The sequence below is a fragment of the Spermophilus citellus genome (assembly GCF_964194105.1).
Source record: "Spermophilus citellus genome assembly, chromosome: 4".
NCBI classification, from domain to species: Eukaryota; Metazoa; Chordata; class Mammalia; order Rodentia; family Sciuridae; genus Spermophilus; species Spermophilus citellus.
In genome coordinates, this window is record NC_138185.1 from 170,109,109 (window position 1) to 170,122,583 (window position 13,475).

Consider the following 13,475-nt stretch of genomic DNA (forward strand, 5'->3'; position numbering starts at 1 on the left):
ATTAATTCTCATTTTAAGCCTTAAATTCTCAATATTCTCACCAATTTATTTTCTTTCTTTTTGGATGATCTAATTGCCAAAATTATTCCTCATCACAAAGACTCAAGTATACACAGTATTTCAAAGATACATCTATTGCAAAAGTGACTTCTGAATTTTAATGAACAAACCTCCATTTCTATTGGATCAGATATACTTGATTATTTTATATATTTCTCTGGAGATTGCTTTCCATTTGTATTCTCTTGTCCATAGTGGTAGTTCAGTTCTTCTATGGATGGTCCATGCCTCAGGTTCATAAATCCATCTTGTAGCTTTCTTTGATGTTACTTTTGTATTCCTGTTATTACTATTAGACTCAAAATAGTTCAAAACTATTTATTGAAAAATGTGCAAGACAAGCCATTGGCTCTCTAACCAGTAGTCTTTACTGATTTGACAACATGTGAAACACGGCACAAGTGGCAGGAACTAGAATTTAAAAGGAATTTCCCCATAAAATGGAAAGGGCAAAATCAATATAAATATGCAATGCAAATGCCAGAAAACATATATACACATGCTCAAATATTACTGACATAAATAGACAAAAATATTAATTCATAAAACAAAGAAAAACATGTAGGAGGACCAGACTCAGAGGTAACAGCTTTTGGGTTGAAAGTCTTTTTTGAAATAATGGCTATCAGGCAACATTCAAAATTACCGAAGGGGTACTTGCTGTTTGGTGGATTAAACAATCATGATAAGGCTGAAAATCAGGTTTAAAATAGTTATAAAAAAGAGAAAGTTAAATTTGATGGGATCCTTCTTGTTTCAAACTCAAATATGAGCTCCTTAGAGATAACATCTCAGAATTCCTATCTGATTATATTTTCATCTTTATCACCTTTTAAGATTATATGAATTATTTGCTTAAATATTTTTTGTTTCAAACATAAATGATCCATGTCTTTTTCATGGCAGTGCTAGTATTTGCAGCAACAAGTACTTGACACAGGTTATGGACAGTGATAAGCTATTCAATGAAGTGAGATTATCATTAATTTTATATAAACATTTTAATCAGAAAGTAATATGCATATAGAAAAGTACATGAAAGATAAGTACACAACTTGATGAATTTTTAGAGATCATACCTCTCTTAGTAGTATGAAGATGAAGAAACAAAACTTTAGACCAGGTCACTCCTTTCCTTGTTTTAGTTAATTTTAATTCAGCTTATGGCTGTTCATTAAGCTTTGATAGCAATTGACTTTCTTTGCTATATGAAAACTAGTCTGGTTGTAGAATACCTAATGATTAGGGTAAAGAAGAACTGTGGTTTTTCATAGTAAGCAGCATATTACTTTAGCCAGAACATATATACCCAATCAATATTTGTTAAATCAATAGTTGATGATAGGCTGAAGCATGTACCATGCCTGTGAGAGTGGAAAGGAAAAGTCATTTGTGAAAGAAAATTGAATAATGAGTCAAAAAGCACTGTTGTTATTGCATATGGGGATGGAGAGACACCAAAGAATGAATGATAACATAAATTGTGAGTCTGAATGGGTGGCAGGAAACTATGGTGGTTGCCTTTATAAATGTAACAACATCCAAAGAAAAAACTGATGGGAGTTGGCAGGGTCAGCAATAGAATAGGATAATGAACTCACTAAGTTTATATGATTTTGAAAATGCTCATCAGATAGTTATCAGAGAATGTGAGATGAGAGTATGGGTCAGAGTAAGGTAGAAAATGGTGAAGTCATGCACAGAGAGGTCAAAGGAAAACCCAGGAGGGGAAATAAATAAATATATACATATACATATATATATAATATATCCATATATATATATATATATATATATATATATATATATATATATGAAACAAATTCTGTTTATTCTTTGTTGGAAAAATACGATGTGTCTTGATTTTTGGAGAAGACTGTGTAATGGTCGAAAAATAGATGTCAATGAATAGCTTTAAAAAAATCACCAAAGGGAATTAAAAAAATGAATAGATTTACTTTAGAGATCAAGAATGAAAAATAAAAAGAAAGAAAATAAACTAAGAGAGAACAAACACTAGCAAGTATTGCATATAAAAGGAAAGGAACTATTAGGAAAATCAAGAATTATTAATTATAGTACTCTTGGTGATTTTTCCAATATGATATTTTTCTTTTTCAGCAGAGATTTTTAATTTATCTATGCATAGGTATTAATTGATAATATGATAATGCATTGGATTCTATGAGGAGTGTATTAGCACAAGATTGAAGATTTAAATGTGTATAATATGGGCTGGGGATGTGGCTCAAGCGGTAGCGCGCTCGCCTGGCATGCGTGCGGCCCGGGTTCGATCCTCAGCACCACATACCAACAGAGATGTTGTGTCCGCCGAGAACTAAAAAATAAATATTAAAAATCTCTCTCTCTCTCTCTCTCTCTCTCTCTCTCTCTCTCTCCTCTCTCAAAAAAAAAAAATAAATAAATAAATGTGTATAATAGATAGTGAAATGGAAATCAACCAAGACATGAATAAATTATTGGGATCATAACTGCCTATATATGAAGGGTTGTTATACTAGAAAAGATAATCTAAAATGTTAAACACAAGTAGAGAAATTTGGAAGCATTAAAAAAAGATTTATTGAACTTTGAAAAAGAACATCGGCAATGGCATTACTAGGTTCAGTTATAATGAAGTGTTGGAAAAGTGATATCCATAAAATATAAATTAAGAAAGAATTTGTCAGTGAAAACAGAAACAAGATGTACTATGGAGTATAATTAACTCTATGTTGAGTTTAGTGACTGTATGTTTAATTATACATCTAAATGATAATGTTTATTGTATGTATTTGAGAATCATTACCACTGTATGATTGCTTCTAGAGTTTGAACTACATATAATAAAATTTCCAGAAATATTAAAGGTTGTTCTTTTCAGAATTGGAAGGAGTAATTATGCATATAATTATACGTAAATATTTAATTGCATATATAGTATAGTATTTTATTACTATCTATATCAGTATGTCATTTATAGTTCTATTGATTTACATTTAAGTTTTATTTCTTGTGGTATGATTCAATTTGCACCTGATTCTTATTTTGTATTATCTGTGCAAATTTTCTTGCCAAACTAAAGTGTAATCTAGATAATCTGTTACTAAAATAATATTATTTTTTTATTATATACACAAATTTCTATTGATTATTTAATATAGTCATTACATTTTTCCCTGTGTTTAATCTCTGATTATATTTATTTAACATGTATTCAACTCATAACAGGTGCCAACTAGGTAGTAAATTCTGCAGAAATAATATGCACTAAGAAAAGCCCAGGATGGTAAAGGGTAATTAGAGTATTTTCAATTAAAAAAAAAACACATTGATTTAAAAGAATCTTTTATATGCTAACTCGTGTGTGTGGTACTGAAAATACAATAGTGGGAGCAAGCATACATAATCCCTACCCTCTAGGTGGTTACTGAAAAAAAGGAGGAATCTAGCAGAGGATAAATCCATTGCCCAAATAACTGAGACCATTACAAAGAGATAGAAATAAAATTCATTAACAGATTTCTCCTGTATCAAAAAGTGAGGGAAGACTTACTTTTGTAACTTAGCAAGAACTTGATGGAATTCATTAGACATAGAAGTAAATGGTATGCAGAAGGAGGACCCTGGAAGTGTGCATGTACATTAGACACTAAGAAAATGGAATGAGACCAGAAATGCAAGGAAAATGCAGATCACTTAGGGTTTGACAGTTGAGTTAATAGCTATAGACTTTATTTGGAAGAACAATATCAAGTGATTCATGTGATCTAGCAGGGAAATGACATTGATATGATTGGTTTTCATATTTTAAAATAGGGAAATAAAACAATAGCAATGTGAGTGATGGGTATGTTAATTACCTTGACTGTGATAATTATTCATAGTGTGTAAGTATATCAAAACATCAAGCTATATAGCTTAAATACACACAGTTCGTGTCAATTAACCTTCAATAAACATTTGCAAAAATCCTGGATAAAGTGAAGTTTATTGTACTTAAACTATAATAAGCACAATAAGGAAATATTTTTAGCTGAATATTAGTGCTTAAAGCATTACGATTAAAATTTAAAATAATTATTCAGATTAAACATGTTTAAAGGTCAATAAAAGGATCTAGCTGAGAGAAAGATAATGAATACATTAATAGGAAATTGTAATCCAACCTAAGAGTCCAGTTATTAAAGAAGAAAGAGTGGGTCTAGAGGTATAAATTTGAAATTTAATTTGGGAAATGTTGAGTTCGGATGTCTCAGAAGCATCAAATGGAAATGCTGGTTCAAAAATTTTGGTAGTAAGAGACTAATATATATCTGAAACTTAAGGGAGAATTCTGTATTAAGGATACAGCATTTGAAAAGGGCAGGAGAATAAGGCTTGCAGTAGAAATTCATTAGCAAAAAATAATTTGTCACCTAGGGAGATTTTATAAAGCAGGTTAACTGTGCAACAAATAGAATCGCAGGGAATACCTACTTAAGTTCTGAGAGTAGGAAAAACAAAGAAATCTTCAGCAGTTCAGTATCACAGAGGGAGAAGATGTATGACCTCATTCAAAATGTCTGAGTAACCTGGTTATAGGATAACATTTTCTTTCAACGACTCTAAGCATATTTTTTTTTCTAAGAATTTTATATATTTAATTTACAAGAGTTCTATAACACAAAAGAACATGTCTTAAATGTATTCTAAGAACAGTCTTATGTATATTTATTTGTGTGGGATACATTTATATTTGTGTGTATAGGAAAAATCTGCAATTACAAACCATTCTTTCGTACTTTATCAGGGAGACAATGCAATGAGATTTTATATTTTTTAGAAGTGAAAAGAAACAGTAACTATATGAGGTGATGCGTATTCCAGTTAATTTAATCATAGTGACTATTTCACAATGTGAAAAATAAAAGTTTATTGTTTATTCTACTGAGGAAAATGCTGAGATGTGACTGATTTAAAAGCAAATTTTTACAGTGAATTGAAAAGATTACATCTACAATGGCATGTATATTGTAGTGTGGATTCATTTGACACATTTTGAAGACTGTGTGCTCCTTTCTGACTAAGCTTTATTGCAAATGAACAGTGGTGCCTTTATGTATCAAATTACTAAATGTTCCACTCCTTCTTAATAGAATATTAATTATTGCAATTTGGGGAACTTGACTAATGTTGGGGAACTTGACTATGTTGGGGAACTTGACTAATATTACCCAAGTAGAGTGAAAACAATACAACAACAACAACAACAAACAACAACAAATAAACCACATTGTTCTGGACAAGATGTAATCTGAGAAAAAAATAATCTAAAACTTATCCCAAATATGAAGTTATTTGGGACACTGTTTTGCTATTATCCTAAGTAAATTCCTTATGAGAAGTATTGTTTTAAGATTCACTAATGACTTTACAAAGGAAAGAAATTTTAGGGAATCTAATTTGAACAGAGTCAGAGGATTTTTTTTTCAGTTATTCTTTGTACCTTTTGAACAGTTTCTTTCTAATGTTTTTCCTTGGTCCTTCCTGGCTCATTTGGAGTATATGATACTTCTGGCCACTTGCCTGATTTGGGTCTAACTATGGCTTCATAGATTTACCTAGAAGACCTAGTGCTTGAGCTTATGAACATAAAATACAGCAAGAATAAAAATAATAAAAACACTCACAAATTCTTCTTCCATAAAGTTTTGATCTTTCACCTTTCATTGCTCAATTTACACAAGATATTAATGTATGTAAATTTAGTTATCCATCATTAGATTTGCTTCATTAGCTTTGTTCTAAAAACTCTATTTATTAGCTCTTCTTCAGGATCTTCTTTCATAATGTTTTTATGTCGAAGTCTGCACAGATTGCAGTGTTTGTCGAATAAACTCAATTATTAAGTTTACTGTTCAGATCTTTGCATAATGATTTGCATAACTACCATCAGAAATAGATTTTTCTCCCCGAGGAAGTTAGTTTGCAAAGAAAATGTTATGAATTTTCATTGTAGTCTCTTAGTTTTTACCTCTAGGCAAATTACAGTATTATTTTAAAATGCAGTGTTTCTTTTTTAATTTAGGGCATGTTCCTTAAGAAAATAAGACAATCTTCCATATTTTAATAATAATAATATAATTTAATACAATAGAGTGCCATTCTTTGCTCATTCCCTCGGGTTACAATAGAATTTTTTAATGACTCCTTTCTACATTTTCAGGGTGAAACAAAAATCTTAAAACTAAAGAATCTTCGACCTCAGGACTATGCTAATTACAGCTGCATTGCTTCAGTGAGGAATGTGTGTAATATACCTGATAAGATGGTGTCATTTAGACTTTCCAACAAGACAGGTATGGAACTCTCTGTTATATGTTTACTGTCTGTAACTGATTTTTAAAAGCATTCTTCAACCTTCTTATAGACCAAATGATTTCTACCATATATGTACAATAAGCACCTTTTTTTCCCCAGAAAAATCTGGGAAATACTAAAAGCTTCTGGTAAATAATCGTTAAATTTTAATTGCAGTATGCTCTATGAAATGTGTTTATATATCAAACATACAAAATTATAGTTCCTTAAAATGTGTTCATGAATACCACAAGCAAGCCTATATCCTATTCACAGAGATTTTTTAGGAATATTAGATTTTTCATATACAAATTTGTGATCTAAGTTGTTAAAAGTGTGTTGTGATCCCAAAGCTAAGTGAGAATCATTCTTTTATGTAAAGAAAGCTAATTGCTAATTTCAGCTAGGTGTTTTAGGACAGTATTTTTGCAGGAAATGTCAAAACATTAGCAGGATTGCTACTCAATATAGGCTGTGTTTAATAACACAGACCTCAGAATAACTGCAAACAAATTTAGAAGAGATTGTTAAATGAAAGAGTAAAGAAAAAGCCCATGAATTAACTATCTTCTGTATGATTGTATATAAACAATCACCTTCACAAATCAGTAATTGTATTGGTTTTGAAATTCCAACTTTCAGTGGTAGAGGTAATTTTTTATGATTCAATACATATATTAAAGAGTTTAAAAGAGCTCCTTTCTAAAAATAAAATCAATAAAATAAAATAAAAGAGCCCCTTTCCATTGCTTTTGTTGTGGCTAGGTCTAGATCTTAGTTCTGTCTCTTACTTGTTGAGCAAATTCCTTCACATTTCATTGCCCCATTTCCTCATAAACTTATAAAGCAGTAGGAACTAAGAGAGAATAAAATCATGGAATTTGCAGGTAAATGGATGACATTGGAGAAGATAATGCTAAGTGAAGTTAGCCAATCCCAAAGAACAAATGCCGAATGTTTTCTTTGATATATAAGGAGGCTGACTCAAAATGGGAATAGGAAGGGAGACCATGGGAGGAATAGATGAATTCTAGATAGGGCAGAGGGTTGGGAGGGAAAGGGAGGGGGCAGGAGATTAGCAAGAATGGAATGTGATAGACTTCATTATCCAAAGTACATGTATGAAGACACGAATTGGTGTCAACATACTTTATATACAAACATAGATATGAAAAATTGTACTATATATGTGTAATAAGAATTATAATGCATTCCACTGTCATTTTTTTAAAAAATCAATAAAAATGAAGTTAAAAAAATAAAGTAGTAGGAAAGAATTAATGGGTTGATATGTCTCAGGCATATGGAATATACTTTATTATTTCTTCCAACAAAGAGCTGGTCAGCAACTCTAATCAGTTCATTTTGATGAAAAGATGAAACTTATGATTTTATTGGAAGAAACAAAGAAAGCTCATACATTGAATTATCAACATGTTCCATTGAGTTTCTAAAATTTCAAAATGTTTAATATTTTATCCATTTATTAATTTATTTATCAGAAACTTCTTGGGCCCCTATCATGAAATAATAGATGTAGGGATATTAGCAAAGTTGCAGATTGCTTTAAACTGGATAGTGTTCTATTAAGTAACACATAAAAGTCATTATAAGAAAGTTATAAGAAGAAAGTAGGGAAAAAAGTGAACATAATCAATAGTGGTAGAATTATGTTGCAAAAAAAAATGAAAATGTAAAATTATAGCAGTTCTAAGACAGAAAATTTAACAATCTCCTATTCTTTTAAAGAAAGGAAATAGGATATTGTGAAATAAAAATAAGATATTAACATAAGAAAACTAGTTGTAATTATGTGGTTATTGTCATGAAATACATTATAACAATTATATGAACAATTATAACTAATTTTCTTAGCTTTGATATATGTTTAAAATACAGATGATGCAGAGAGGAAAAAATAAAGTAGAAGAAGTTTCTTGGATGGGGAAAGGCGTTGCAGTGGAGTTATGAAGAACAGAAAAGTTTGATGAATTGTTACTTATGGGTACAGCTTTCTTGAAGTGCTTTATTAATTTTTAAAGTCTTTCATGTTTATTATCTCAGTTTGCCTTTATAAAAATGGGATATAAACAGGAAGATTTTAAAAAGTTATATATTTTCCTATCATCTGACACATAACCATCCTTCAGAAATTGCAGTATTCCTTTTGGTTTGTTCTGAGAATAAGTAAAAATAGCATACACACAAAGAAAATATTTAAAGACTAAGAGGTGAAATTGATATTTGAGGTGCAAATTATTTTTGATATTTTTATGCTGCAAAAAATATATGGTCTTTTGTCTGAAGAACTCACAGCTCATAAAGGATAGGGACAAGGTTGATCCTAATGTGAGATTAAATAGGAGCCTAACCAGCTCTTTAGTTTTCACAGAGCTAGAGAAAATGAATTGAAAATCAAGCCAAGGTGTTTTATTAGAAATACATAAAGACTTTTAACTTTAATTTTAATGGGGACAATTGTCATGAAAGGTGACAGAATTCCTGAAGTCTGTTGAAGAATCTAGGTGATTTTAACTTTGAGGTTATTTTTAATAATCACCAGCTCAGAAAGAATCTGGACTATCTTTATAGTGGGCACAGGTGTGCTATAAAAACAAATATTTTGTTCAACCTTTCACAATTCTGACCCATTCTTTATTTTTTCTAGTTAATATATACCTACATTGATCAAACAAGGAAAACAGTTTTTTTCTCTTGTGAATTATATGACAAAAATTTCAGATTGATGTTTATTACAAAATGAATTATAGTAAATAATCAGGTTTAACATATAAGCTAATATTTGTTTGACTCTTCAATAACTGCAATCAGGCAGGCATGTAATATGCCTAATACTTTACATATTCAAACCAGGTTTGCTTCAGAACTTTTCCCATCTGGTTGTGCTCATAGTTGGAAGGGCTTGTGCATTTCAAATAGGTGAAATCATCTAGGTAACTCTCAAAGAGCACCAGGAATAAATTAAACATGGAGTATCTTCATGAAAGCTGTTCTATAAACTGACAAGTGCACAAAGGCTACTTCATTGCTTAAGTTACCATTGTCATAATCCATGTGAAATCAAATACTCCTTATGATTCTCATTATCATAAATCTCTAAGGGACATGATAAAATGCCCATTTTTTTCTTATTTTGTATTGTTGCTGGTGCATTATAGTTATATGTAGTATTTATTATGTATAGAATATCAGGGTTCATTTTGGCATAATCATACATGCATGTTATATTATTTGTTCCACTTTAGTCCCCAGTACTTCCTCTTACCTCCCCAATGCCCATATTCTGTAGTCTTGGTTTACAAAATGTAAAAGAGAATGTGCACCTTACTGAGATGGAAAAAACATATTATAAACCTTGCAATATGTTTTGTTAACCTCCTCTATAAACTAATTTGTTTATAAATGTGCTAACTTTGGAAATGATTTTCATAAGGATGATCAATTAATTCACTAATATACTTTTTACACAGAAAAATTTTTACTGCAACATCTCTGCAGTCAAGTAAAGTTTTTAATTGTAATAAGTATATAGTACTTAGAAAACTAGGGTCTAAGAGTCATTTTAAAAGTGAGTGTCATCTATAGATGTCAATGTGTTTTGTCAACCTTTTCACTATGAATTGGCATTGTAGCTCATAATTTTATGCCCACGGAGGAAAGTACCCAGTAATTTATGTGCCCCATTGATTGCCTGACAATGAGAATATATCTCCTGTCACAGAAGTGTCAGTATGCATCACACCTAATCTAGTGTCTTAAAGCTTATCATGACAATTTACAACATTATATATGTGTGTGTGCTCGCGCATGTGTGCTGGGTGTGTGTGTGTGTGTGTGTGTGTGTGTGTGTGTGTATATATATATGTATATACACACATACATACATACATATGCATAGATATATATACCTATGAGATGAAGTGCCAATTATTTGTCTCCTGTTATGCATATTTATCAATTGACAAAGTGCTATGGCAGGGTCCTAAAGTTATTGTGGTTATTCTTCTACTTCCATTTGGAAGAAAAAAAATTATATTAGTTCTTGATTGATAAATTATTACTGTAGTATTATTTCTCATAGTTTAAAAAATAAACCTGTCAAGATTTGTAAATTCAGAATCTTAATAAGAGTACGTGTATTTTGAAGTGATCCTAATTATGGCAACTGATCATAAATTATTTAAAATTTTTCAGATTATGTGTATTTACAACATAAAGGTATATATAGAAATTATGAGAAAACAAATTTCATTTATTTTAATGTATTTCAAGCACTTACATGTTGATATCTCATAATTTCAAAGGCAAATAAGAATTAAGTAGGTTACCCATATTAGGATGAAAAACATATTTTGTACCTTCTTGAGAGGTTATGATGAATTCTATAAAGAAATGGGACTTGTGGGGCTAATTTTACTTAATTATATAAGTGCCTTGATTTAGTGTGTTCAACCTTAGCAGTTATAAAAAATATATAATTGAGAAGTCTTCCTCCAATGCATGTTTCATTTAGAAACCAACTCATCACACAAGTATACTGGCCATAGAATTAGTAGAGACCTCCATCACCTTCTTTTTGGCCTGTCCCTCTCCCTACTCTTCTTTCTCTCTTTCTCTCCTCCCACCCCTCCCTTCCTTCTTGTCCCTTCCTCTCCACCTCTCTACAATCTGTATTAATAACTTATCATAGAATAAGAGTCAAAAAAACTCTCTTCTTTATGCTGGGCTACTATTTATTATCTGTTCTAATTTTTATAACTCATAGGGAATTGAAGATAAATGCCCAGCAATTACTGTGAAATTCAATGTAAAATGTTTTGTATGCTCTAGTCATTTTATGACAGTCTTCTTCAAGGTTAAAAGAAATGCAACTTACTTATCTAGGTGTTATGAAAAATAAATAATATTTTAATTATAGAAATGTTGATAGATGGGGGCATGAAACACAAATACATGAACACTTCCTCCCGTGACACAGTGCCTGTTGTCACAGAAGGTAAGTTCAAAAGCAAATTAGGAAGCAGCAACAGAAACTCTCCTGTCGCCTGTACTTGAGTACTAACCTCAATCATTTTCCTTAGTTGTATGGATTTTTTAGCTTCCTGCCTATAGAGGACAGCCATAGAATCTAGGTAATAGTTGACATCACTTATTAGAATGTATTATGTTATTTAACTAACAATCATAAGAAAGACTCTCTAGTTTTGTGAGAAAATACATATTGAAAATATGATGATGTCTAGTGTTAGTACAGTTGGGTTGCCATAGCAGGATGCTATGGACTGGAAGTCACAAACGACAGAAACTTATATTCCCATAGTTTTAGAGGATACCCATGCAAGACAAAGTGCCATCTGGTACAGGCTCTCTTCCTGCTTTATAGATGGATGCTTTCTGGATTTGTCCTCCCAGGGCCTTTCCTCTGTTCATGCATGGAGGAAGGAGAGAGACCTCAGTGGACCTTCTTCATGTAAGAACAGCTTCCCTCTGGAATAGGGTTCCATTCTTAAGATATCATTTAACCTTAATTACCTCCCTACATGGCCTGTCTCCAAACATAATTACAATGGAAGGTAGGGCTTCAGCATACCAATTGAGAAGGGGACTAAAATCATGCCCTAACACTTTGAATTACTAAATGTGCTTTTTTGTGTGTAGTATTGCTTTTCCTTTAAAAGGTCAGAAATAAGTTCATCTCATGGTAAATCAAAGCAAGAAAATGAGGAACTCATTCTTCACTAGAAATTAACTTAAGAAAGGAATTATTTTGAGAGTACATATGGTCTTGCATTCTTGGATTTGGGGTAAGAGAAAGAAAGCAATTCTAAAGGAGAAGATGAAATTTTAGTGAGGGACAAACATCACTTTTGTAATAGTATCATCACTGATTTTTAAAGACATGGTCAAAATACTAAAATAGGGATACAAATGATGGGTCAGCAAACCTATGCATTGTGGGCTTCTCTTTTTATTTCTGATTTTCTTGTTTTTATGATAGTGAAATTATTGTGTGAAATATAAGGAAAAGACACCTTCCTTTCACATTTTCATGCACTAACATAAGAAATGAAAATGCTTAACAATGTTTTTTAAATCATAGATAAATCACGTTACCTAAACAACAGTATTTATTACTACAGACTCCAATGGAAAACAACAATGTTATTAGAATATTGTTGTGGAGAAGATGTTTTCTATAACTCTTTCTTTTAGAATTCATATAATAAAATTCAAAAGTTTAATTTTCAAATTTTGGTTCTGCAATTTTTGGGGTGTTACTTGGATTCCTTGATCTTGTTAAATTTCTATTTTAAAAAAGAGTAACAATAATAATAATAATAAATACACAGTATTTGGTTTTGTAGGCAGTAAATTCTAGAAATATAAAACTTAGAAGTTTTGGGGAAATACTAAACATTCAGTAGACACCAGTGATAATTGAATTATTAACCTAGATAATAGAAAGAAGGAATATAATTGATGTCCTCAACCATCATTGTAAGATGATAACAAAAATCTCAAACTTTGGCTAGAATACTGTGTTCATCATTTATGACTCCTTCAAAAAATAAATTCATAATCGTGGATTTAATTCATTATCAATGGGTTAATTAGCAGCATATTAGATATTAATATTTTTCAGAAATAATTTATGAAAATGAGTGCATACTCCAGGTGTTTCTGTATGTAACTATTATTGCTAGAAATATTTAGTGTAAAACATTTTTTGATGAAATGGATAACAGTTTGTCAAGGAAATTGAAATAACTTGCATAGTTGTTGATATGTAAAAGACTCTTCATTTTTAATTGCTTTGTCGCTTCCTCAGATAATCAAGCATATGTGCTCTATTCTCACTAATGTAACTTCAAAAATGTGAGAATATTGGTGATGATTTGGCAGAGAATTGGAGACAACAATGGTCATTATGGAGTTTCAACTCTGGTCTTCATGAGACAGTTTCCAAAGCAACAAGATGACCCAGATTTTCCAAAATTCTATTACCATAGTAAAGAAGTTTGCATGTTGCTGGGATCTCCCTATACCTACAA

The 13,475-nt window shown here is 30.9% G+C and overlaps 1 protein-coding gene across 2 annotated transcripts in view; it reads left to right on the forward strand.

The window, feature by feature from the left end:
* Window positions 1-13,475, forward strand: part of MDGA2 (MAM domain containing glycosylphosphatidylinositol anchor 2) — a gene marked incomplete at both ends in the record, with an annotated part of 775,899 nt that overhangs the window by 503,932 nt on the left and 258,492 nt on the right. For both annotated transcript variants that reach the window (XM_081292268.1, XM_081292269.1), the window contains one exon: window positions 6,269-6,401. In XM_081292268.1, coding sequence (XP_081148394.1) covers window positions 6,269-6,401 — 133 coding nt within the window. The remainder of the gene's footprint in view (window positions 1-6,268; window positions 6,402-13,475) is intronic.